The sequence below is a fragment of the Pyricularia oryzae genome, chromosome 5, assembly GCF_000002495.2.
Source record: "Pyricularia oryzae 70-15 chromosome 5, whole genome shotgun sequence".
Classification (NCBI taxonomy): domain Eukaryota; kingdom Fungi; phylum Ascomycota; class Sordariomycetes; order Magnaporthales; family Pyriculariaceae; genus Pyricularia; species Pyricularia oryzae.
The window spans coordinates 1,850,482-1,875,234 of NC_017852.1; the positions used below are offsets into that span (position 1 = coordinate 1,850,482).

The following is a 24,753-nucleotide window of genomic DNA, read 5'->3' on the forward strand; positions in this document are numbered from 1 at the left end:
CTATGGAAAACAATGACTTGCGATCTACTCGGTTTCCAAGATCGACAGGCCCTGTTCCAATGCCTCGCTCTTACAGAGTATACTCGAGGTTGAAGAACGTTTGACACGATCGAACCTTACAATAAAGGTCGTGCCTCGTAGGCCTTCAAACCCGGATCCGGAATCAACAAGGATATGATCACTGGCGCCTTTACGGTTGCTTACAAAGTAGAAACTCGGGAATGATCCGGAGTAGTACTATAAGCCGAGACACGGACTATACATAATCAGCGACGGTCCAGCGTAGGTTCATGGATAACAAAGCAAGTGAAATGACGTGAGGAGTCAGTCCTAATTACTAAACCCTTACATTTTACCATCGTTTGACGATGCTGCTCGAAGCCGGCAACTACCATGTTGCCGGCCGTCGACCCCTTGTTTTTGCCCGTTGTGTATACTAAAAAAAGAGCCATATTGCGTTGCAATCATTTTGCCTCTCGCCACAACATAGCAAGAAGCAAGGTTATACCAACCTTAACTCAATTTAGCACAAACACAAAGTCACTTGACCTCGTCACCTCGTCCTTCTTGAGTTCAATATCTCGGGGGTAAAGGTACCGAAGGGGGAAATAAGGAACACGATTCACGAGAACAGTACAGAGTCATGTCCCCTCGATGATTTGCAAAATAACCACCGTATTGTTTTATTTCCCTTCTATATTATCGCTTACACAATTCAGGAACGAGCTTTCGGTAGCGGGGTGATGCTTGCGGAAAAAAAGACCGTTGCAGCATGTGCAAGCGGGCGCGACGAAAAATTGCCAAGCCTTCTAATTACCACGCAAGGCCCATAGGTTCCTTCTGGGCATCTTTTTTGCCCCCGATAGCTGTTGCATGGTGGTGGCTGGGCACAAGGAAGAAGAGAGTTGGTATGGACACCCCGGCCTCCCGCCGCTGTTTTGCTGATCGTGACTTGTGGGTTCGTGGAAAAGTCGTGACAGCTTGACATACGTAGTGGTTTGTGCTAGCACTAGTAATACTGCACATCATACTTGGGATGGCAGCGGGATCAAGTGGGGAAAAAAAAAACACGCGATGAAAGAAACTACTGTAGGGTACACGCAACACACACGAGGGAGAAAAAAAACCACGCTCTCTCTTTGACATATGCACGCTAGCCTGTCAAGCCTGTCAACCACCCCAGCACAGCGTATTCGTTGCCTTTTCCAGCCCAGTCCGCGTCCCCGACACGACGAAGAGCAGCACCCTTTCCGGCCAGGCCCAGGAAAAAAAAAGAGAGAGAGAGAAAAAAAAAGGACCCGGGCTCGTCAAGATACGCCTCGCACGGACTCGCGGACTCACGGTCTCGGCAGTCACCTAGGTACCCAGCCCTTGGGCATTGGACCTAACCCCCGACCCTTATTTCGGACTTGGTTGCCCTTTCTAGCAATGAACAGCGACCCGTACCCATCTTTCCCCAGCTTGCATCGGAAATTCCAAAGAGATTTTTTTTTTTTTTAAAAAAAAAAAAAAAAAAAAGAACAGCATTGATTAATCGGCCCTTTTTTTCTGCTGAGAGCTCGGATGACGCCCTGAGGCGGTCTGCGTATACAGGGCTCTCTGTACAGGCACTGAATCAGTGCACAAAAAGTTGGCAGTTTTATTATATTAACTTTTTTCCAACGTGGTCCCTCCCTACCACGTGCCGGTCCGTAGGGGGAAGTTCCCAGTTCACGTATTCTCGAATACCGCATGCCCCAACAGTAATAAATCTGATAGGGACATCACAAGCAATGGAACCCTTGCAATGTCGGAAACGAGTCTGCGCGTCCATGAGGGTCAATGTGGGGGGACGTTGTACCTGACGATTGTCGGTAGTGCAGCTGATTGTTGCGACCTGTCTTTCGAAGCACTGCAGCTTCAGGCACATGGCCAGCTGGGGTTGTTTTCATTCTGGGCTACTATACTACCTAGGTGATAACCGCCAGATACGACTTGTTGGAGTAGCATGTACGCACTGTAGTATTGCCAAATGCTCCAAGCAATGCCATTGCGCCGGAGAATTAATGTCAACCAGGAGGCTAGTGTCAATGTGACCTCACACCCCAATCGTCCCTGGACGCGGCGAAACGTCTCAGCTTTCTTTGCACAAATTAGTGCAACCCTTAACAGCAGTTGATTGTATCCGCCGCAGAACGACTCTTGATGTCTAAGATTCAGGATAGTCTAGTCGTCCTCAGGCACGGCCATGACAGATGACAAGGATAGCCAGTCGCACGGAGCAAGGAATAGCCTTCGAATAGCAGTAGAGAGGACAGGAATAGACGATGTTGCTCAAAAACTGATATGTAACCTACTATGAGTAAGGGAGCATTTCGCGGAGTCGAAAGGTATGTGACTGATAACGACTCGACAGGTAAATTCCCAGGGGGGGATCACCGTCGTAACAGTCCCAGGATCTCTGGGCAGCGCGCCATTTTCAGTGCAGAAGCTTCAACGCTTGGGTTCGGTGTGACTTTGAAGCCCTCCGTTCCTGTCGTTGTGGGGTGGGTTGATCTATGTGTCGGTTGTAAAGAGACTAAAGACTGGCTAGGATTTTACTAAACCCTACTTCTTGGCTTCCGGACTGACTTGCACTGGTTTGCAGTCTATGTTCCCGTCGCGTGCCGTTAAAAGGCCTCAGTCGAACCATTCGCAATCGGCCAAGGCAGGCAGGGGTATTGCACAATACGTCCGGCTCGCTTGCCCCGTGCAGGCTATCAAAGTCATCTTTGGCCGTAAAGCTCGGGCCATCGCGGTTGTGTGAATGAATTGGATTGCTCCATATACATGTAATAGCCTTTGATATAGGCCATTAAACCGGACGGGCTAAGACCATGGGTTGACAGGGGTTAATCTCGGTTTGCAGCCCAAATATTGTTGCTCAGTTGTTCTCATTGGTGGAGGAAAGACCTTAACGAAAAGAACACCCGCCAGCTTCAACGCCTTGGGCGGGCGGGCTGCCTCTCAGAGAGCTGCATCTACTGTAGTAATCCAGTACTTATAGATAAATTGTGTGGTAACAACAAAATCGAGTGTGGTGATATTGTCGCCCGAGATGCAGATCGGCCGCCGTTGAGCTTGTATCCGGGCTGATGAACACCCCCTTCAGAGAGACTTCTCGCGATGACACTGTGATGTCAGGGGTTGGTTCAGGGAAACGGGTCCCGATTCTTGTATCCGCTGCTGGATCCCCTCTTTTGTCTCTCATGCGGTCTTCCACCACCACCGCATTTGGTAGTGCCCGCTCGACCGGTGGCGGGTCACAAAAATCGATAGCGCTGATCGTTCCCTGTCGGCACACCTCTTTGCTGTCCCGAGAGGGCGGGGGGCAGGGGCCGCTCTTGACGGTAACATCGAGGGTCGGGACTGTCTCTCCAGTTCCCAAAAGGAGCAGGCAGCCTTCCAAATGCAACAACATCAAAGCCTTGTCCCGTGCTCGGTGTGGTACAGTTCAAGAGATTCATTATAGATGGCTAAAAGTTTGATGGCAATCTCGGTGACGGCGAGCGATTGGGGGAACATGGAAAATACGCAGCTGCATCGAAATGTGTCAGAGAATGTGTCAGCAGCTCTGTCGGAAGCTCCCCAAAGGAGGCCCATGTTGCCTTGTTCTGGAGTCACTTTGAGCCTAAAATATTGTGTCATGAAAGGAAACAAGCTTGTCATGTCATGTCCCCTACTTCTGGCATGCACCGTACAGGAGGTAGTTGGTATGCAGAAAATCGTATATCGAAAGAGTTTTTCGACCAAACATCACCTGCGAACACGGATAGCTCTGAAACAGCGATCCTGTTTCCCAGACCAATTTTAGATGGCAGCAAGGGCATTCAATCAACGTCGCATCGAGCCGTGATTTTAGCTTGTAGATTCGCGGTCGGATCGCTTTCCACTCTGTAGCGTTGCTTCTGGAGGGGCGGACGATGGCCGGTCAGGTTCAGGTTGTTTGGAAGGTATGTAGCTCTAGGAGCGTGCAAGGAGGGACGGCAACATTGGGCCCCTGGTCGTGGCAAGGCAATGCGACCAGGCAGGTAGATCTCGCAAAAAACTTCGCCATTCAATCCAACCTTGGGGCTTTGCCCGATCCACAGTTGAATACAACCCATCCCTTTTGAATGTTCCTTTGGCGATCTTGTCGTATTTCTTTCTGCCTGACCACTCACGAATACCACATCTGGCAGCCCGACTTCGTAACAAAAAAAAAAAAAAAAGTTCCTCGGTAATCCAAGATGCTGCTGGTTTTGGTAGGTACAGTAGAGAAACAGGGTTTGTGGCACTGCCATCAAGCGTTAACTGGAAGCGCATATTCGCTGCTAGAATGAGTTGCCCACTTGTCGAATTTGCATGTGGCAGGTTGTCAAACAATCTCTGGTGTCGACCCAATGACTGGAGGGGATTTGGGTGAACATGGAATATTATGTTTTGCCGTCGTATCACAGCAAGGTCCGAAATAGCCGCTGAAGGAAACAAAAACGTCAGTGTTTTTAAGGTACATTATGTAGGAGCCGTTAACCATCAAGCCAAGCCTTTTGGATTGACAGCCCAGCGAGCCGTTTCGCTGGGTCTTGGACAGATTTTGCGGAAGCCACGCCCCACGTTAACGGCTGATCTCTAATGCTACATACCACCTAAAGACCTTAAGTCTAGATCAGCAAGTACGTTACTCTCTTTGTAGCCTCACATTAGTTACAACCGCCGTTGCTTTTGGTGTCGTATCAGTAGTTTTCGGTTTGTTACTTTGCAAATTGCATACACACATTTATTCTCTCCCTCTGTCCCTCTCATAATCCTTGCCATGAATTCGGGAGTAAACGGTAAAGCACAGGCGGGCAAGATGAAAAGTTGATGTGATGTGATCTTGCAGCTGCATGAACGCGCTCGTCGCGCTTGGCAGTGGGCTGATGGTCAACGCTAGACCGCAGAATATTGACAACCAACTAGCCTATGTAGATGGTTCTAGTTCTACAGTCTAGATTCATGTTACGTACAGTAGTTCATACCGTTGTCGCTTGGGACAGGTACAAGCGCCTTATATCTACTTTATACATGGTGCATTGCTTTAAAACTGGAAACCCGATTGGGCAATAACTTTGGGTAGCCTGATAACGGTGATCGCATCAACTCGCGTAGGATTTCTGAATACCACATACACGCACGCAACAGTAGCTGCAGCTCATGATCGCTGCGCCAAATCCATTATGCGTTTACCGTTGTATCGCCTAGTCGGGGACCTGTGTCCACTAGACGCGGCATTCGCCATTGTCAAATCATTTGTTCGCCCATGAGACTGGTGCTCCACATTGGGGAAAAAGAAAGGAAAAAGAAGAAACTGTCCGAAAGAGATCACATCGAATTCATGTTCCATCTAATTCATACCCAGAAAAACTCTTTAATCGGTTTGCCGTGAAAAACGCACGGGGCGAAATCGATTAATTAGTCACCGCTTTGTCAAACAAGTAGCCCGTTCACAAAAGCCTGCAGCCGCTCCAAGGACCGTGTTAATTACTCCGTGGCTTGGGAAGCAGCAAGCAGCACACACATGATCAAGCCCCCCTTTTCGGAGCCAGGTATCAATCTCTACCCACAACCCAAGGGTTGGTTGATGGTGTGCTATTTTCTCCGCGCATCGGAGTAGCATTTTTCTTCAGTGGACACTGGTCTGATCTTGACATCATTGCCGTTGGGCTGCTTCTTTTTTGCCCGGACCCCTGGGCCGTGACTCCCGGCGGCAGCATAGATTGAAGAAATTGCAGTAAATGAAAATAAGTAAAAATGGTTTGTGATCAAAATGCCACAACCTAGCAAGCCTAGTTCTACATGCCTATGTCGTCTCTTTAGGGGACTGTTAATACCGGCATTTGGTTGATATTAGGCAGGGGTGGAATTGGGTTCAATAGTAATAATTCTTTGTATATCAAGATTGGTCATTGCCGATTGAATAAAAAAGCAATCCAACTTAATGCAGTTTTTTCATTGCTGAATCTCGTTTACATGGGCTATAATCTTGTTCTACGGTTGCACGACTCAACTAAGTACATATATGATATAGGCCTAACTATAACCGGCCTATACCAACACTTTCATGACCCGCCCCTATCGCATTACTCTCGGAAGCCAAGTACAAAAGAGGACGTAAGTTAGGGGTTCTTCTGGTGCCTAATTTAAGAGCGCGGCTGGGAATCCTGGACCGCGATTAAAACAACTTAGCAGTAATTGATTAACAACTAGTTATAGCAATGTTCTTGGTCCAAGGGCATGTGAAGAATGAATATACGAAGAGCAAGGATTTTGCGGCATGCAAACCGGCTCAAAGTTGGGCATTAGCAATCTGCCCGCTCTGGCGGCTATGAATTGCCTTGCCGCGTACCAGGGACCTATCCCAGCCTAGCTTTGATAGGTGCTGTCACTTATTCGTAGGTAAGGGGATGATTGTGACTGCGGGCAGGCAACCTGATACGCGATACGCAATTGGTCGCCCGTTTCCATTGACTCGGGATTTTCCCTCCATTTTTCTCCTTACTTTATATGATTACGAAGTACTACAATTCACATTCTTATTAGCCCCTGTGAATTACGTAGTACGGTAGGAACGGGGCGAGTAGATCGACGACGATAATCCTTTACCTGGGCGCGCAAACACCCCGAAAATTGTTTACTGTCGTATTGCGAAGCTCCACGCCATCGACAAGATGCGCTCTTTCCTTCGCCGACAAAGGAAGGAGAGCAACAAGGCAGGTACGTACTCCTGGTGCTAGGGAGTACCTACCGCAATAGATGATGATGGATACCAATCAAGGATTAGGCGGGGACATATGAGTGGGGATTCTCTTCAAAACAGGGGTGTGATGAGCGACCCAATGTTGGTCGTTCCACTCTTTTTTTCTTTGACCATTTTTCTTTCGCAGCGCGTTTGTTTTCCCCCCTTTCTCCTCTCCCAACCACCCTGGGCCTTGTCGCCGTTGAATGGCAAAGGGGCAGACGTACCACACTGTTGGCCGCCATGCGCGGCAATAACGTGAAGACGAACGCCTCTCTGATGCCAAAAACACAACGGGCGAATGTAAGACAGAAAAGGGAGTGGCGTCCCCAACAGCTGCTGGGCTGGGCTGTGCTGCTTCAAGCTCGTCAATTTCCCATGCCATTTTTTATTGCATATCATACCGCATAAAATTTAAGCAGGTGCAGGGTTTGTGCGGACAAAATATCAAGTCAACCCTTGCCCCGGAGAAGAAAAGAGAGCAATCTCGTGAACCGACAATTTTTTTTTCTATGGTGGGAGTGGATTTGATTGATTGACCACGAGCATTGGATAATAAAAAAAAAAAAAAAAAAAAAAGAAGAGGCATGCACACCCCCTCCTTGCCTTCAATACTTCGCGCCATCCCGCTTCCAGTGCTTGCGTCGGTGCGTTCTACCCAACGACAATGCAATATTCTAGAAGAATAGCGGGTCAACAGACCTCTTGAAAGACCTCTTCGGAGGATTGTCTCTCAATCGGCTCCCTTGCCATCTGCCGGGGGTGGGCCCTCAGGAGATGATTCTTTTCGGACTGTCGCCTGCTGTGCTGGGCTTGAGCACCGTCTACAGTACAGCGAAACAATCCAGTTCCTTCTTAAGAAGGCTTGACTTCGTCAATGAGCCCAGGCTACGCTACTAGTGACGGATGGTAGCCTTGAAGTTTAAGATCCACGCGATACAAGGCACTAGAGACGGTGAATATGATCAGATGGCATATGACTCTGCTGAATCTACAGGTGGTGTTCATGACACTTTTCCCCTTGAGTAAATCGGGAACTGACTCTCTTCACAATGAACAGCCACAAGAACCTCATCGATAGCTAGGTAGATATCGAGCTATTTACTTTGTAGCGCGCATTCGCACCACATCATCCACCCGTCCACCCACCCATCCACCCACCACTCGACTGGGATCAACATCCATAAACCCCCCGGTCTTGGCCGCTGCAGATGCTGTCCATCTCCTTCCCTCTTGGAAACTCCCTCGTTCGTTCCCTGTACCCACAAGTTGACCCACACATGATCAGTAAAAAATCCTCCTGCACCTTGCTAGGTACCGTACAACAAGGTCGGTCGGTACCTTGTGTCCGCAAACCAAACCAGCCAGGGGGTTCGCCTAGGTACCATAGCAAGAGAGGAGAATACCTAGGCCCTGTCGCCGTGCCTCTCTCGGCCCAGCACACACAGTGTAGCAACACAGCTTCCCTTCCCTCCTTCCGGCAGACGAAGGCTAATCCTCAAGGTACCGGCATCTGCGCCGCTGCCCCATCATCAAATCATGGGTTAGCAATTGGCCCAGGCCCGTTGCCTCCCGTCTTCCGCCGATGTCACCTTTGCCATTGTACCTTGCTGCTCTGCTTCCCCCCCCCCAGACAGTGACAGACAAAAAACAAGCCCATTTTCATTGGCAACAGCCATCGGCACAAGAGGAACTTCAAATCTAGACTAGACTGGTCACATCCGATCAGACCCAAGCAAAAAGGTGATGGTTAAACCAAACCACGCACACAACACACACGCACGGTTTACCTACAGTAGGTTTTTCCCCCGACAAGCACTCGAGACAGGGCCAGCACGTCCACGGCTGGGTTATCTTTCCGAATATTACCCACGGGTCATCATATCTCGAGCTCTTCTGTTTCTGACAAGTTCTCCGGTGTCGGATCCACCCACAATCTCGTTTCCCCGCAAAACAACAAGAGAATATGGAGCATATTTGGTGCTGAGTCGGTCGCCATACAAAGTAAACATGTGCTATTATTTGCGTTTCTGGTGAACACCATCGCTCGAGCCTCGCGCCTCTCTCCACTTAGCAAGGTTGAAGCCCTCGGCTTCTCCTCTGATATATTGCAGGCTATTTGGCTTTACTGAGCAACCCGGCCGCGAACGCAAACTGCAACGTAATCCAAAAACAAAAAAAGACACCAAATCGATCTGGGTAATAACATGACAGGACATCAAAGTGTTGTGACGAAGTAATAGCAGGTGCCGCTTCAACCTCATTGTGAATGCTTCGTTTATTCTCAGGTCTACAGTACAGCATTACGTATAGAATTCCTGGGATCACTGTTTCTGTGCTTGAGAACTACGATGTCACGACCAGCAACACGGCAGCTTTGCTACCACGTACTGTACCTACCTAGTACAGCGACCCCCAAGACCCCCTCTCTCCCTCTCCACTGTCTTCTGCTAGCCCATGACCTTGCCCTGGCCTGGGCCTAGGACCTGATAGAGCTTGGTTCTGGTCCCTGCACCAAGTGGGACTCTCACTGTTGCAGGGCGTCCCATGCTTGGTCCACCCCTCCCCAGGATACTGCTGCCGAAGTCCAATCCGTAGCGAAAGCAAGTTCACTCCCCCTCCAAGCCACTTTTATACAAGTCTACTTGGCCCTGCTACTGCTTCGACGAGCCTTCGTCCACACATCTTCACTGATTTGGTGTCGCGTTTATTTCCTAGCACCCAACCCAAATCGATACTTAATAATAACTCGGGTCTTTGCGGGGAAGCTCGATTCTGTTCGTTCCTTTCAGTTTCTTTACACTTGCTGGGCGGCTGTCTCGTTTTTTCTATCTCGGTCTCTCTCTCTCTCTCTGTTATACGGTTGAGAGCACCCAATAATCAGGTTCTCCGGAGAGTTTTGTCCAAGTCCTTTCGAGTTGTGTTTTGCTCCTCAGCATTGCATAAATCTCAAAGGCAGACTTGAGACCAAGGTCAAGACAAAGTGAAAAAGACTTCCATTGGCCACCAGAAACGGACCGGCCTGGAAAGACATGCGCTCATGTCCACCACAACATACTCAGTAACCATGACAGAGTTGAAGGAGCCGGCGCACACTAGCATGTGGGCTCCGAACTACGGCAGTCCTGTTCACATGGCCGCACCCAGCCGGTTCGGACACCACGGCGTCGACTCCAGCAGCATGCCCAACCCCGCTGCTGCCGCCGCTGCTCACCTTCAGCACCAGCCTCCGCACCACCACCCCGCCGCGCGCCCGAGGAACCCCAGCGTCGACGGCCATGGCTACCCGTATGCCCGCTACTCGCAGGAGGAGGCGGACGCCTACGACAGGCAGCAGCACCACCAAACCCACCCGCACTCGGCACACCCGGCTCTGTCGACTCACCACAGCTTCCCTAACCTGAAGAGGCCATACTCGCACACGGAGCAGCCTTACACAGAGATGGTCCAGGATCTCCGGGCGGACGACGGATCGAAAATGGGCGGCCACCAGGATCAGAAACTCCTCTCCTTCAAGAAGGTGCAAGACAAGGTCACGGTTGTCGATGCGCATGGCCGCATACAACAGTTGGAAATGACTGCCCAGCTACATGGCATGTTCTTCCTCTCAGAGGGACCGACCAGCTCCCCTGACGGTACCATCATGCAGCCCGAGCTTACTTGCTACCGCCGAAACCTTTTCCAAATCAGCGGTTCCCTCACCACCCCCAAGAGCCAGCTCTCTGTCGTTGTCGAGAACGGGGAGCCTGTGCCCGTCAGCAGCACTGAGGTTACCGTTTCTGCCATTGAATCAGTAGATGGCCACCCTATCCGCCTGATCGTTATTCCTTGGAAGACTCCTCCACCAAACTCGCCCGAGCAGAACCCGGGACCAGACTCGGAGCCTGCACCACTCCCGCTCATCCCTTGCCAGGACGATGGGCACCCGGATTCGGACGCAGAATTCGCTGTCTACCCGATCGGTTGGAGGCGACTTCAGTTCAGGGTGTAAGTCTTGACATCTTTTCAACGCTCAACTCTAGCCTGGACGCTTTTGCTAACAAGTACCCTGCAGCGCAACGGCCAACAACGGAAGGAGAAAGGAGCTTCAGCAGCACTTCATTCTGCACCTGAAGGTGATGGGGACTCTCACAAACGGAGACAAGGTAGTCATGGCTGAAGCCACAACAGCACCCATTGTTGTTCGCGGCAGGAGTCCACGAAACTTCCAGACACGCAAGGAGATTCCCCTCCTTGGTTCGAGTGCAGGATCTCGAGGTCAGGCTCTTGTTGAGACGGGAGTTGGTATGGTCACAGGAGCCATGTCTATCAAGGCGCAAGACAAGGCAAGGTCACTTAACTTGGAAATACCACGGTCAGCTTTCACATTCAGCGCCGGAGGGCCCAAGATGCCACCCAGCCCGATGACCATGCGGTCCAAGTAAGTTTGCGATCCGGAGGCTCAGACTCGTGCAAGGAAGACACGAAATCCCGAGAGAGACTAACCCAATTTGTTTACAGCTCCTACCCCAACTCATGGAACTCCCCCCAAGTCCAATCAGCCCCCGGTGGCTACCCGGCGACGTCCATGTCAGCCGACCCTTACTCTCAGAAGCTCCAGCTCAACACATCAAACAGCTACAGCGCCGAGCCCGCTGAGCTGACACCGCAAACATCGATGCCTGCCATGCAGATGCCCCTTGCAGCACCAGCTCACCAGCAACCTCCGATCCGAACCCAGTATGCCTATGTGCCCTCGGGAAGCGCACCACCTCCCCAGCTTTCGATACAAACCACATCGACAGACGGCCTGAGCGTGCCGCGATACGTCGACAGCAACCCTAGGCCAACCAAGAGCCCGCGCCACGCTAGCCACCAGTCGGTGGGCTCCATCACCAACACCGAGTCATCGCCCGAGTACCGCTACGGACCTCCCGCGCCTTATGGAATGCACAGCGCCGGAACCGACATCAGCCCACACTCGCAGCAGCCCCCTACCCCTTACGGTGCCGCACCGCCCGTGTCCTCCGGGCCATCCATGGCGCAGAGCACCTCGTCGGCGGGCGTCAACTCGGTCTACACTCCTACCACCGGACCTCCCAGCGCCAGCGCTCACGGCGATTCAAACCCTCAATCTTCCACGGCGATGAACCCTCCGCCGAGGGACTACTTTCCTTCTTCAAGTTCGTGGACCACCACGGCCGGTGAGACGCCTTCCTCTACCTCCTACACCAACGGCAGCGATGCTAGCCGGCCGTATGTGTATTCGGACTACAACAAGGTCGGCGGTCAGGCGCACTCGTCTGTCAAGAGCGAAACCCACACCCAGCCTCAGCCGTCCCCGCAACCTCATTCTCAGTACGGAAACCCGCCTACCTCTGTGTATCCTCCACCTTCACACAGGGGGTCTGTCGACGGCATAAGCCACTACTCGTGGAACGCCACCAACTGAGCGAAAGAGAAAAACAACAAAACCTTTGATCTTGATCACAAATGATACCTTAATCTTTTGCCTTGTCTGGCAAACTGTACAATTACTCCCTTTCTTATATTTGACATGCGCACTGCATTCTGCTTGCCTTGCATTGTTTGCGTACGCCCTTCGTTTTAACTCATACTTGCCGATAATCTCGAGCTTGCGATCGTCTCTACCTTTTTACACACATACTATTCTTTTTTTTTTCTTCTAGTAACTCATGATGGATTGGAGTTTGGTCTTTTAATTGTTTATCACGCGCGTCAGTTGCCCCGGCACCGGATTTCCTCTATTACGTGCGATTTCTCATCTTGGCCTCTTTCTCTTCTTCTCGAACTATATATTACGTTCCAAGCTCTGTACCAAATGACGGCGTGAACGGAGGTGGTGATTCTTTCTTTTTTCTGTTATAGGGCTTTACACAGGGGGGAAAGGGGGGTTTGGTAACATCAAACAAAGACACTTTTTTCAGTCGATGAGGACAAATGGAAAAGGTTCAACGAGATGTTTCTTACTGTGCTTTCTACACGTTTTCCTTATACCCATGGGGGTTTGGGCCCTTCAAGAATGGTGCTAGATAGGTGTGCGGCCCTTGTGAATTTGGAAGAAGGATATTTTGTAACCGTCTCTATTAGGTAGAAAGGTGTTATAAAACACTAGCCTTCATACTTGGAATCGCCCTCGTGAAGATTGCTTAATTCATTTACGACTTGAAAGCTATTTCCTCATAGCTCATTGCAATTCGGTAGTGTTGATGTCCATCAGAACGGCTGAGAAGGTCAGCAAGACTAAGAGATTCTCCGAGATTCTAAAACAGGAAAAGTAAGAATATCAACAATGTGCTTGTGTATTGCTCAAGACAAAGTGTTTGATACTTGTCAAATCAGGTACCTGAAGCATATACCCTGGCTACCTGGTTTGGTATATGTAGGTAGAAAGGTTAAGCGCAGGCAGGCTCAGTCACGTGATTGCATCACTGTCAAGACACGCGCAAATTTAGCAGCAACTTCTCACCGAACGCATCTCTAGACCCTAGAACTATTGCACATCGAACTTGCCCATTTTCCAGACTTTTCCCAGATTGATACACGATTATCAACTGCCCCTAGCCGGAATTGAAACGATCTGTGCTAGTGGTTTTTTTTCTTCCTTGTGCAGGCGTCATACAAAAACGCTGATTGCATCAATTTCCCTGCCGACATTGTTCAAGACGAAGGCCTGCTGGGTTGGATAGACGAAAAAAGAACACAGCCAGCCATCAGCGGCGGAAGGTTTGTGGCGCGCAGTTCTGTACAACTTGACAGCGAGACATGTTTGAGATACCAGAAGCCAAGAGGTATGTAAGGGCTGCGCATCAAAATTTCAGACAAGAAAAGATAGACTTACCCTACTGACATTCTGTTCTAGAGTTCGGAGGGACGAACTCTTCGACAACACCGGATCGGAATCCGAGGATGATGTCCGCGACGAGGCTGCCGCGGCAGTAGCCCGGGCAAAGTTGCAAGAGCAGCTATCATCACTGATCACATTTGATGCCCCAGCCGCGCCGGAGCAGGAGGGGCCGGCCGACGAGGCAGGACCTGCGGCGGCAGAGGAGGTATTCGAGTTCAAGCTGTTTGCGACGTCCAAGGGCGGCGCCGCAACCGCAAGTAGGGTGGTGCTAGCGGCCCAGGAGGACCCAGCGGCGGCCGACGAGGCCGGGGACGCGGGCGGATTTGTGGTGGCCCGCCGGCCGCAGAGCTACTACGTCGCGGGCCCGCCGACAGCCGAGCAGCAGGCGCAGTTCGAGGCCGTGGCGGTCACGGGGGAGCAGATCCTAGCCGCGGCGGGGCAGCGGTGCTGGGGGTGGGAGGTTCCGTGGAGGGTGACCAAGATTGTCGTCTCTTCGTCAAAAGCTGCGGCTGCTGCTACTGCAGCTAAGAAGGACAAGTCTGGTGACAGTGCGAAGAAGGCACCTGGTGGGGATGCGAGCAAAAAGAAGAGACGCCCGGGGAAGAGAAAGAGGATAGCAATTCGGATAAAAACGAAAAAGGAAAAGGAGAATGACAGGGAGAAACAGACCAAGGAGGAGCACCTCAAGGCCAAAAAGAAGCGCCTCAACCGGGAGAGGCAGCTCAAGAGGAGACAAAAGGAGAGGGAAAAGAAACAGGCCATGCGGACGGATGGTGATGGTGATGCTTCGGTGCAGGGTGCAGGCGAGGCTGCACCTTTGTCTGCCGATACAATGTCAGAGTGATTATGGGTAATACGTTGATCAATTTGACTATTATAAAACCCAAAAATGGCCTCAAAACCTCTCCACGGCCTCAGTAATAGTTGTTTTGAGCTCTACACCCATGCATGCGCCTATGTGTGTCTGCCTGACTTGTGCCACGAAAGGATATCCGCGCCACACCCCACCAGCCACTGGCCAATCAATCGCACATGCAAACTGGCACGAACAGTTAGTGAGTGACGTTTTGAATTTTAGGCTGGTCACGCGAAGCATTTTGAAGACCTCGACACCAAGGGAAGCAAAACGGCTCAAGCTAGTGCAGGTTCACATAGCTGCTGGCAAATGATCGCCTGAGACCAGCTTTACCTGCTAGACTAGAAGCGCTGGCTTTGGGAGCGATTGTTCCTTCAAAAGCCTACCTATTTTGAGTTCGGGCTACACTCAAACCCAAGCATATCTGCACTGCACTGGCCCATAGATACATACTACATACTACCTACATCTTCCCCTCAACTCTTTAACCAAACAACGGATGCTAGTCTGAACACATCAGATTATTGAAGATTTGCGACCCCTCAACATCCCACCCGCACAGCCGTATCGACCCCCGACAATATGGCCGACGACACAGCCCCGCTTGCCTCGCTCTCCCTCACGCATGTCTTCTACGTACGTACCTTACCTGTTTAGTCGCCAGGTTGATTTCCGGAGAAGAATGGCTACGGACACACCACTGACTGCCTACTCGTCCCTCCAGGACCCCACCGACCCCGTCTCGTACGTCTGCGCCTGGCTAGCCCTCGCCCCCCAGGCACTATGTGTCGTCTACGTCACGCTGATCTGGTCCTCGCGCGAGGCCGAGGTGGCGCTCCTGTTCGCCGGCCAGCTCGCCTGCGAAGCTATCAACTTTGCCCTCAAGCGGCTGATCAAGGAGGAGCGCCCCCGGCGCATCCACGGTAAAGGGTACGGCATGCCCTCGTCGCACGCCCAGTTCCTCGCCTTTTGGGCCCTCAGCCTGGCCCTGTTCCTGCTCGTCAGACATCGCCCCAAGGCGCACAAGATCAAGAAGCAAGGTGCTGGCGGTGGCGGCGGCAGCGACAAGAAAGAAACAGTCAAGGCGACAGCTGCCCCGGCTTGGGATCTTTGGCAGCTCCAGGAGCTGTACGGCGTCGATCGGTACCCACACAGGCCGTGGTCCATGTTCGAGCGAGCCGCGGTGTCGGCCATGGGGTTCGCCCTCGCCGGCGTGGTGGCTTGGAGTCGAGTCTACCTGGGCTACCACACGCCGAAGCAGGTCTTTGTCGGCCTCTCTGCAGGGTGTGTCAGCGCCATTGGTTGGTTCGTCGCGACGGAAGTCGCGAGGCAGACTGGCTTGCTGGGATGGGTTCTCTCGCTGCCCGCCGCTCGCTGGTTCCGGCTGCGTGACCTGGTGATTGAGGAGGACATTTGCCAGGCCGGGTGGGAGAAGTGGGAACAGAGGAGGGTCGCCCTCGCGGTTGCTGCTGGCAAATCAGATACGGCTGACACGTCCGCGACGGTAAATGACAAAAAAAATTCCTGATGAAATTTCGTCGAGCAACTACGCACTGGAATTTTCGCATTACCGGACACATTCTAATCGTTTGGAATGAGCTGTGGCTGCGATGAGGCTGCTAAAGTACAGTCATGCTGGGTCCTCGAATCGATTCACGATGACACTTACTCGCATAACCGAAGAACCGGGAATCTATCCGGATCATTCTTTTCCGTGCGACACGAACTGGTAGTCTTGGACTTTAAACAATCTGGACAAGACCTTGGCCTCTGGGTCAGCCTAGTCTGGGCCAGTTTGTCATATGCGTCTTACTCCTTTATGCCAAGATCAACTCATGGCGCACGAGTTATATGTGCGATTGTGATTTTGGCAAGTAACCAAGGTACTTGGGGTGAAGAAAGAAGACTTTCGGAACCTGTCAAAAGCCAATGGTGTAGCTGGCTCCCTTTGAGTCTAAATAGCTTCGTGGTGGAGAGTTATTGTGACCCTGCAGGACGTGATTGTGGATCTGTCTATCATTATGGGTGGCCATTATTTAGAAGTATTTTCCCAACGGAAACCATGAATGTTATTTCACCCATTGGGACTGTCATACTAGTTTCGTCTCTCTCGGCGTTATCAAATAGACCGTTTTGAGCTCTTACTGTAAGATCATTTGGCTGGTTAAAATTAAGGGTTAGGGCTTGAGTTACTCTGCTTGCCAGCAAGCGCTGCATGATAACTTGCATCATCCAGAACTAACGAGTCACGTGTAATCAGACAAGCCTGGACTCAGCTGATCTTGCTGACTGTGATGGACCACAATTCACGACCCCACATACATTATCCACAAAGGCGCTTTGTTGTAGGCAAAGTAGATCCATCCAGACAACGGATCATGTCAACCTGCTTAAACGATCGTACGACAAAGAACAAAGTGAGACTGGTCAAATGAGGCCGGCAGCTTGCACAAAGCTGACAAAATAAGCGCATTGTCAATAAAAAAAGAGCACTTTGTCTTTTTGTCACTACAAATGTTGCCTTTCTCGCACCTTGGGTACCTACCTAGTAGCTAGGGTACCTAATCCGAGCTACGACTGGACATTCCTTCTCCACCACCAACATAATATCACATCTCCAACTCCAGTTACTGGGGTCTCATTGCGATCAAGCGATCAATCATCCGCCGCTGCCAAAATAACAAACAAGTGCTTATTTTCTTGCTGTCAGGCAAGGCAAAGGAAACTGTCGAGCGTCGCTTGCAAGGGGTGCAGCGCATTGCAGTGCAGTGCCAAACCCACCTCACCCCATCGCTCGATCTGAATCCAGTAAGCCGGAATAAGCAACCGCTTCCTCGACCAACACACTCAGCATCGTACGTGTGGAAACCTATCAAACGCTTCACCTCATAAACACACTGCTTCGCCCATAGACCAAGCAAAAGAGTGAAATCAAATCTGCCCACTCATCTTCAGCCTCCATAACTATTACTGTTGTATAGTGGGAAGCAGTCACTGCCTGCCAAGACAAAATCAAGTACTTGCGTGGTCAAGACCCAGTTTTGACGCCTCTTTGTCGTTCTTTCTGGAAACAAGCAGAGCAACCTTTACTTAACTCTACCTTCCCCAACTCGCCGCTCTCAGTTGGGAACCGGCTCTATAACAAACAAGAGACCAAGCTTACAGTTGAAGACAATCAAAAGTTAACCAGGTAAAACTATTTAAAGCACGAGACCTGAAAACACTAAAACACACAAACACACATCACAGGACACCATGTCGCCAGGAGGAGGTCCCCCTCCACCCCCCGATCCGACCAAGGCCAACTGGCTCATGGCCTACATATTTGTCGGTATAATTATCCCGGTCGGTTACCTGATCACGGTGGCCATTATTGTCATTCTTGATCGCCGCGAGAAACCAAACCCACGCTCCGACGCCACCCGCCGCGCTCTCGAGGCCGACGGAGCCTACGGCCGCATGGGGTTCCCCTGGCGTGACGCCGTCCGCACCACAGAGCCTGACACGGCCAACCCCCGGGCCGTTCAGGGGCCCCAGACCGACGATGAGAAGGAAATCCTACGCCAGCTTGAACTGCAGCGCGAGACCCAGGGCTGGGTGCCGCGGCCCCTTGGTGTGAACCAGACGCACGAGGCAGGCGACGGCCGGCCTAGCAGTTACCAGAGCCCACGGAACAGTGACGACCCGTACCTCTCCCATCTCAAGGAGACGGGCTTCGGCCGCGATAGTATGGACGGACCGTACAGGCGGCGCGACAGCCTCTACTCGATCGACGTTGAGAAGGGCGGCGGCGCCGGTGCCGGCCACATGACCTCCTCCCCTGTGAACCCCTATTCTGACATCAACCCGTACTCGTCTTCTAACCACGGCAGCGTCCACCGCTCCGCGTCCAGCAGCACAAACAACAGCTATAGGCACAGCTTCGACGTCCGCCGCAACCCCTTCTCGGACGACAACTCGGTCGTCGACCTGACGGGCAACGGCGGCGGCTCGCTCAGGCAGCAGCGCCAGCGCAGAGACAACCCATATGGCGACGAGCAGCATTCGCGCCGGAACCCCTTTAGCGACGACCACGCAGGATCGAGGCGTCCCATGTCATTGTACGAGGAGCCGCTCAGAAGGCCTGATCCGTCACACCTTGTTTAAAAGAGGTAACTCACATCCCCCTTTCACAAAACCCATCGGTTCATACTTATACTTTACTTACTTTCCTTTGTCATCTGGCGAGCGATGTTTGGCTTTTTGTGCTCTTTAGCTTCTTTGCTTTCTCGGGAGATCCTCACATGTTTGCTGTCAAATCTCCTGCTTTTTGTTGGTACCATGTACATGTTATTGCATCATCTCGGCGTTAGTTTTTGGGGCTTGCTATTCGGAAGGCGTTATTGGTTTGCGCAAAAGGTCTGGTTTTTTTCAGCGACTTGAATTCATTACTAAGATTGATTCGGAATTCTCACCACTGTTTTGCCAAATGGCTCTCTCTCTCTCTTTACCTGAAACGGTCGTTCTCTCCAAAACATGCATATCATTGGAAAATCCTGCCACGTGCTACGTCGTTACTAGAACTGTAACTAGAAGCGCATGCGAAACGTGCTATCATAGGTATCCTACCACGTCCGAGTGCAGAGCGAATCCACCCAACGGGCTAACGCAGCGAGGAATCCATCGATTAACACGTTTGTTTCTGCAGGTTAGGACCCCCAAGCCTCAATCTGATCGACGGGGTTTTGACACCGTCTGTGCACAACCGCTCGACAAACCTTCGCATTCGCTGCTGCACAATGGTTAGGTGGGTAATTAGGTGATGGGTAGCAAAAGAAGAAACGATAAGGAAGAAGATAAGAATAAGGAACTCCAAGGTTTTTCGGAACAAACCATCCACTGCCTTTAAAACCGGCCCCAATCAAAGAGACGTGGGTGATAGACAAAAGACAAGCTGTGCGGGTAGGACAAAACTGGCGTGGCAAGCCGCACGACAGGGCAAGCTGCGGCGGGCGGTAGTTGTACTGTATGTCTAAAAGCATCTGGCCGGATAAGGAAATTTTTTCGAGTATACCTTGGCCCCCGTGTTTCGGCAAACGTTACTGCGAGAGACAAACCCACAGCTGCCGGAATCAAGTGCGACCCATCGGTGTTCCGGAGCGGAGACACCGGTTGATCGTTCCCTCATTTGCCTTTCGATGTCGTTTGAAACCATCTGCTGTCTGCTGGTGTAATTATATCTGCACCCACGTCCTCCGTCTTGTGATCCCTTGCATGTCTCGAACAAAGCCCTCGAGGCCCCCCTTGGCAGCTGTTGTTGGGTATCTGGGGGCAAACATCACCGTGCGGTTGTCACGTTCTTAGAGCTCCACGATTAGGTATTGTTTCTCGAGCGGGATCAAAAAGGGACCTTGGTTATAACGGCAGAAATGTGTGAATATTTTATGTTGCCAAAAGCAAGAGATTTGAGATACCAGACCTGTCATAGGCGAGGTACCGAGTGATGATCCAGAAAAGGAGAAGAATAAACCAGCGACTCCATAGCGCCGGTTCTGTATAGTCCCAGTAATGCAAAGACAACGCAACTCCTTGCCTGGCCCGAAAAAAAGCACAAAAAAAAAGCAAAAAAACAAAAAGGAGAACGAACATGGAGAAAAAAAATCCCATATCCTGTTTGGACTCCATCTAACGAAAAAGAAAGAACTCCGACAATGCGTATTTTGTAACTTCCCCGTCGCCGCAAGTCGTCTGATATGTATATCGAAACTATATCTCAGAGAATAAGCTTCCTGCCAAGAAAACAGGGTCGCCAAGAAAGAAATGCTGAACAAATAAACTGAATAGGGGTATCATGGTAAGGGAAGCCCTGAGCAGTTGTTTGCATCGCCGGTCGAGGGTCGCTTGTAAGCCGTCCTCCACAGAAGAAAGACTGTAGTAGTTGAGAGGTGCTTGGGGTAGCATTACAGCCCGTCTTTGCTTTGTAACTGGTTTTATGCTTGTCAGTGCCAATTCCTAAGTCAAGAAGCAGACAGAAAGCCAAACGAAAGAGAAGATAGACGCCAACTCACAGCTTCCACCTTTCGATGGTAAAACAAAGCCCTCTGGTTCCGGGGGAAACAGAGCAGCTGCCAGGACCAGAAAAAAAATCGAGACAAAAAGACATAAACGTCGACAATTCTGGGAAATGACAGATGATCGAGCCCCAACCGATGCAGTACCAGTCAGGTACCTTCACTATTGGTTGCTAGGCTTCCAGATCGGCGCACCCAGCGGTTTGCTGATGCCGAAGCCAACACCGACTGCTGTAGCAATAATGAACAGACCGATGAAGATCTTAACAATCATCCGGTTCCGGCAGCTGAGGTTCGCCAGGCAGTTGCAGTTCCTGTTCTTGCGCTTGGCCGCCTTGTGCTTCCTCTTCCAGTGAGCCTGACCAGGCCACACCTGGCAGTCATCGTTGGAGCCGGCGGCGTGGCTCTCACCACGTGCCAGATTCGTCGACGAGCGCCCGAGAAAGTGTCTCGTCTGCTCTCGTGTGTCGGTGGTGTGCATCTTGGACTGCGCCTCAATATCCGTGTCGAATGGGTTCAGAGCTGCCCCCGTCACGCTGGTCGGCGTTGACAGGCCAGAACTGCCCCCGTTGCGACCGCCGCGGCCTCCCATTGCTATGCTCTCCGGGGACAGCGTGTCAGTTGAAACCTTCTCAAGTATCTTGGTGGTTTCACTGGTGATGGCAGCCTTGGGAGGGGCGAGGCCGCCTTTCTCGGTTGTGTTGTCCAACGTCATCGTTTCGACTGGTGTGTGTAAGTGACTGTATGCCACCGTTCCTTTCGCTCGTGACGAATATCTGAGCGATGATTTATTTGATGTGGACGAGGTTGCAAAGGCTTGGGCCAAGGTAAACAATCGAGGCGAAATGAAGATATTTGTCCAAGAAAACAATCTAGGATTGCACACGAATGCGGTTAGCAAAGGTCAATGGGCAAAGGGCTGATCAACAGTGGCCTCAGATATCGTCCCAATTATAAGCAACAGTGGGGGACACACAATGCAAGGTAACTTTGACCTGCAACAAGAGACGAGAGCTCGGGGGTTGGGTGACGCAGGTAGATAGGTTGTAGTCATGGGACGCGTGTTGAGATGGCGAGGGTCGAGCGCCCCTTGGTGCAGTGACCCAAGGTCGGACGAACAATCACGCCAGAAACAAGACACAAAGAGACGAAAAACGATTCAGAAGTGACCCAAACTTACCAGAAGCCAAGAGGAGGACTGGTTGGTAACAGGACACTGAAAAAAGGTTAAGGTCGGACCAGATCAGGCGTGTGAATATCGGCCAAGAAGGGTAGGTGGCCAGACACGAAAGGAGCGATGGGACGACAGCAGATGCCGTCGTAGTTGGTAGGCAGGATATATTAAAAAAATGTTGACAAAGACAACAATGACAAGTCAAGCGGCCCTTGAGTATTTCGCTCTAACCCAGCCCAAACCCTCGGTTGGCAAGGGAATGGGAATGGGCGTGAGAGGAAAGGGGCGCTTTAAAAATGGAGGATGGGCATCCACGATGGTTATTTCTGCCTCTGTTGCCAAGAAGGGGCGAGCCGATAGAGAGTCAATTGATCTTGATTGTCGCCGTTGCCAGTATAGTTTGGTAAGTTGTCGTCGATCCAAGTCGTATTGACTGACGTCTTTGTTCAGAGTCTCGGTGGCTTCTGGTGATGATCGGGGAAGCGGCAGGCAGATTGATCCGCCTTTGATGCGAGACAGAATCGAGATGCAGTTCAAAACCGACGCGGAGCTTGTAGATATGCGGCTTCGGGAGCACCAGCTGGGGCTGACTGTTGGCTGGGTGTCTCGCACAATTGGCGTCGGCAAACAGTAAGAATCGTTCAAAAGAAAACAAAAACAGGAAGGGGTAGTTGATACGACGGGATGGCTCCTCTATGAACTGACAGGGCGAGGTGTAGAAGGCGAGTCAAGGCTCATCAATTTGCAGCTACGGGTGTCCCTGGATCCACCCAAAGCAACATGAAGAGAACCAGACCGACTTGGGAAATCCAAGGAGGACGAGGGAGGACTGGAAGGGGGGGACCGATTGGGGAAATTAGCGGATTGGTTCACACTGTACAAGTGCTACAGGGGGTTCCATTGCAGGGGTGCCACCCAGAGCTATACCAGGAGCAGACAGGCTACCATGTGGTGTTCGCATTAATAGCGTGGGAAGTACCTGACTTTGCTGAGCTCGACAGCTGATTGCTGCGCACTCTTTCCTAGACGAGATTTGGTGGGGGTGGCATGGCGCCTCGAGGTACCACATCAGCCGGGCCATCCCAGACAAGGACCAGGGAAGAATGCATTTTTTGCGATGTACTGTAACTGGATTCTGTACTGCTGCTGTTGGCGTTTTGCAGCGTTGGCTGTTGCTTGATTTGTTGATTGAAACATCGATACAGTAAGCTAACTGAAGTCTCTGCAATGCACGGAACAAGTCGGTTTGAGGAGATCTTGTTTTCGACACAGACACAAAAGTAAAAGAGCAAAAATCAACAAAAGGATGGCCTTTAGGTAAGTCAACAATCAATCAATCGATCGACCTGTACCTACTTTCGACCAAGCGCACGGAAACAAAAGACAGGTGAACCGCGTCTGGTGTCTGTCTGTCTTTGCGCTTAGCGTGACTGAGAGGCTAGAGGTCAGAGCCAAAATGGCGCCATTCTTTTTTTTTTTTTTTTCTATTATAGCAGCGCCTGTGTTGCATCCGCCCGCCCCCAAGGAGACCCATGGATACTGCAGGGTACTTGTTGGTTCTTTACTAGCGGCTAGCGGGTCCCTTTCGGCGGGTGGTCCAGCAATAGGCACCACGTAAATAGAGATTGGTATGTGCACAGCCAAGACGGCGGTTGACATCAAGAGGAGAAACCGACAACCGACTGAATACTAGGTACGCACAATGCTACTGCGTACGTACAAAGTACTACTTTGTTTGTGGTCTTCTCCACAGGCATGGTTGAATGATATGTATGAGTCGACGTGTGAGAGCCTTGCCGTGATATCAGGTTCGTTTTCGCTTGACTCAGTATTAGAAGTGCACTTTATACTACAGAGGTCTAGACCCAGTTGGTGGTGCGTAGTATCAGCCCCAAATGTCTATGATAGGCACTTTAATGGGCTTTGTGCGCCACGTAAACTCTATTCCATGCCATCCCCGATTGCATGCTGTGCGGCGATTGGAAGAATGGACCCTGAGTGCCTGACAAGCCTGACAAGTGGGAGTGTGGTCGTATTATCACAGAAAATACAAACCCCACCAAAAAAAGGCCTCGAAGCGAGCCGTTGCATGTACGTTTGCCTTGGTCACGGCGGGTTAAATTCCATTAGCATACGCAGTAAAGCGACCAGCCCCATCGAGTATGCTATGCGCCCCTCCAAAAACAGTTGACCGGTAGCGGGTGTGGTAACGATACACTAGGATCGGGTAGACCGTCACGATTAGGAAGTCGCCACCCGGTCGGTGTTGATCAAAAGGACTTTGTTCTCTTTGCCGATGCGATAGAGTCCCCGCCAGCGCCAGTGGAGTGAAATGTTTCAAGGCCAAGTCTAGGTCTACTGTAGTCCACAGTAGGTCGGCACGCAGTAAAGTGTCTACGGATCATGCATTCGCCCGGGTGATGGGAACACGAGGGAAAAGAGCAGAAAAATAATTAAATTTGTACTCTAGTAGACTCGAGTCGTCAACGAATGCCAGCGCATGCGCCGCATGCAGAGTCCACCTCGAATCACTGCCTACCTTACTTTTAGGCATACCAGTCCGTCCCATGGAGCCCTGGCGTCTAGTCCAAGCAAACCGGGAAAAGACACCCAAACTAACAACGCAACACACCAACAATAACCCCAATTGTGCCGAGATAGCACCTCAGCAGCCAACCAGAAAACACCACTCCTATGCGCTCCATTCTTCCCATGTGAATGCTACCGAACCCTTCCTTGCATCAAAGTCTTGCAGCGTAAAAGCAATAGCAGGAGCATAATAAAGGGGGATGGATCAGTTAGTTGTCTTTGGAAAGCGGGACTAATGCAGGTGCATGTTCACCAAAAGAATGAACCCGCCACGAAACCTCGGCCGTCACCGCAAAAGTCCATGGTGAATCAATCCATGTACTCAATTGCACTGCCGCCGCCGTTTTTTTTTACTGCGTACTAATATGTACTATGGCAGATCTCCAGTATCTCGAGTAAGGAAGCTGTTAAACATCAAACAGCCCCACCTGACTAAATGGATAGACTTGTGGGAGGACTTGC

The 24,753-nt window shown here is 51.2% G+C and overlaps 9 protein-coding genes across 9 annotated transcripts; 6 read left to right on the forward strand and 3 right to left on the reverse strand.

Moving 5' to 3' along the window:
- Nucleotides 1-24: 24 nt before the first annotated feature.
- Nucleotides 25-452, reverse strand: MGG_17382 (uncharacterized protein; the record flags this gene model as incomplete). The annotated part of the gene is made up of 2 exons (XM_003718226.1): nt 25-237; nt 357-452. The coding sequence occupies 2 exons, from the start codon at nt 450-452 to the stop codon at nt 25-27; spliced, it is 309 nt and encodes a 102-aa protein (XP_003718274.1).
- Nucleotides 453-3,438: 2,986 nt separating this feature from the next.
- Nucleotides 3,439-3,775, reverse strand: MGG_17383 (uncharacterized protein; the record flags this gene model as incomplete). The annotated part of the gene is made up of 2 exons (XM_003718227.1): nt 3,439-3,556; nt 3,702-3,775. 2 exons carry the CDS (start codon nt 3,773-3,775, stop codon nt 3,439-3,441), a joined length of 192 nt encoding a protein of 63 aa, XP_003718275.1.
- A 5,674-nt stretch (nt 3,776-9,449) lies between these two features.
- Nucleotides 9,450-13,023, forward strand: MGG_00729 (uncharacterized protein). Its single transcript, XM_003718228.1, has 3 exons — nt 9,450-10,762; nt 10,830-11,195; nt 11,276-13,023. Exons 1-3 carry the CDS (start codon nt 9,816-9,818, stop codon nt 12,204-12,206), a joined length of 2,244 nt encoding a protein of 747 aa, XP_003718276.1. The 5' UTR covers nt 9,450-9,815; the 3' UTR covers nt 12,207-13,023.
- A 245-nt stretch (nt 13,024-13,268) lies between these two features.
- Nucleotides 13,269-14,630, forward strand: MGG_17384 (uncharacterized protein). The gene is made up of 2 exons (XM_003718229.1): nt 13,269-13,566; nt 13,638-14,630. Exons 1-2 carry the CDS (start codon nt 13,541-13,543, stop codon nt 14,464-14,466), a joined length of 855 nt encoding a protein of 284 aa, XP_003718277.1. The 5' UTR covers nt 13,269-13,540; the 3' UTR covers nt 14,467-14,630.
- On the forward strand, nt 14,565-16,690 carry MGG_17385 (uncharacterized protein). Its single transcript, XM_003718230.1, has 2 exons — nt 14,565-15,114; nt 15,203-16,690. Exons 1-2 carry the CDS (start codon nt 15,061-15,063, stop codon nt 16,004-16,006), a joined length of 858 nt encoding a protein of 285 aa, XP_003718278.1. The 5' UTR covers nt 14,565-15,060; the 3' UTR covers nt 16,007-16,690.
- Nucleotides 16,691-16,857: 167 nt separating this feature from the next.
- On the forward strand, nt 16,858-19,669 carry MGG_00726 (uncharacterized protein). Its single transcript, XM_003718231.1, has one exon. The coding sequence runs from the start codon at nt 17,734-17,736 to the stop codon at nt 18,622-18,624; it is 891 nt and encodes a 296-aa protein (XP_003718279.1). The 5' UTR covers nt 16,858-17,733; the 3' UTR covers nt 18,625-19,669.
- A 181-nt stretch (nt 19,670-19,850) lies between these two features.
- MGG_00725 (uncharacterized protein) lies at nt 19,851-22,494 on the reverse strand. The gene is made up of 3 exons (XM_003718232.1): nt 21,709-22,494; nt 20,526-21,400; nt 19,851-20,441 (listed from the first exon to the last, which is right to left on the reverse strand). The coding sequence occupies exon 2, from the start codon at nt 21,241-21,243 to the stop codon at nt 20,692-20,694; it is 552 nt and encodes a 183-aa protein (XP_003718280.1). The 5' UTR covers nt 21,244-21,400; nt 21,709-22,494; the 3' UTR covers nt 19,851-20,441; nt 20,526-20,691.
- MGG_17386 (uncharacterized protein) lies at nt 22,229-22,707 on the forward strand (the record flags this gene model as incomplete). The annotated part of the gene is made up of 2 exons (XM_003718233.1): nt 22,229-22,332; nt 22,410-22,707. The coding sequence occupies 2 exons, from the start codon at nt 22,229-22,231 to the stop codon at nt 22,705-22,707; spliced, it is 402 nt and encodes a 133-aa protein (XP_003718281.1).
- A 203-nt stretch (nt 22,708-22,910) lies between these two features.
- On the forward strand, nt 22,911-24,033 carry MGG_17387 (uncharacterized protein; the record flags this gene model as incomplete). The annotated part of the gene is made up of 4 exons (XM_003718234.1): nt 22,911-23,316; nt 23,396-23,414; nt 23,566-23,577; nt 23,890-24,033. Exons 1-4 carry the CDS (start codon nt 23,159-23,161, stop codon nt 24,031-24,033), a joined length of 333 nt encoding a protein of 110 aa, XP_003718282.1. The 5' UTR covers nt 22,911-23,158.
- Nucleotides 24,034-24,753: the final 720 nt, after the last annotated feature.

What these genes read in the sequence shown, in the direction of transcription:
- MGG_00725 (XM_003718232.1), bottom strand. Translation starts at nt 21,243, where the DNA reads ATGACGTTGGACAACACAACCGAGAAAGGCGGCCTCGCCCCTCCCAAG.
- MGG_17384 (XM_003718229.1), top strand. Translation starts at nt 13,541, where the DNA reads ATGTTTGAGATACCAGAAGCCAAGAG. An exon ending in GAGATACCAGAAGCCAAGAG is followed by an intron (nt 13,567 to 13,637) that starts GTATGTAAGGGC and finishes ATTCTGTTCTAG; the next exon opens with AGTTCGGAGGGACGAACTCT.
- MGG_00729 (XM_003718228.1), top strand. Translation starts at nt 9,816, where the DNA reads ATGTCCACCACAACATACTCAGTAACCATGACAGAGTTGAAGGAGCCG. An exon ending in AGGCGACTTCAGTTCAGGGT is followed by an intron (nt 10,763 to 10,829) that starts GTAAGTCTTGAC and finishes AGTACCCTGCAG; the next exon opens with CGCAACGGCCAACAACGGAA. An exon ending in CCGATGACCATGCGGTCCAA is followed by an intron (nt 11,196 to 11,275) that starts GTAAGTTTGCGA and finishes ATTTGTTTACAG; the next exon opens with CTCCTACCCCAACTCATGGA.
- MGG_17385 (XM_003718230.1), top strand. Translation starts at nt 15,061, where the DNA reads ATGGCCGACGACACAGCCCCGCTTGCCTCGCTCTCCCTCACGCATGTC. An exon ending in CCCTCACGCATGTCTTCTAC is followed by an intron (nt 15,115 to 15,202) that starts GTACGTACCTTA and finishes TCGTCCCTCCAG; the next exon opens with GACCCCACCGACCCCGTCTC.
- MGG_00726 (XM_003718231.1), top strand. Translation starts at nt 17,734, where the DNA reads ATGTCGCCAGGAGGAGGTCCCCCTCCACCCCCCGATCCGACCAAGGCC.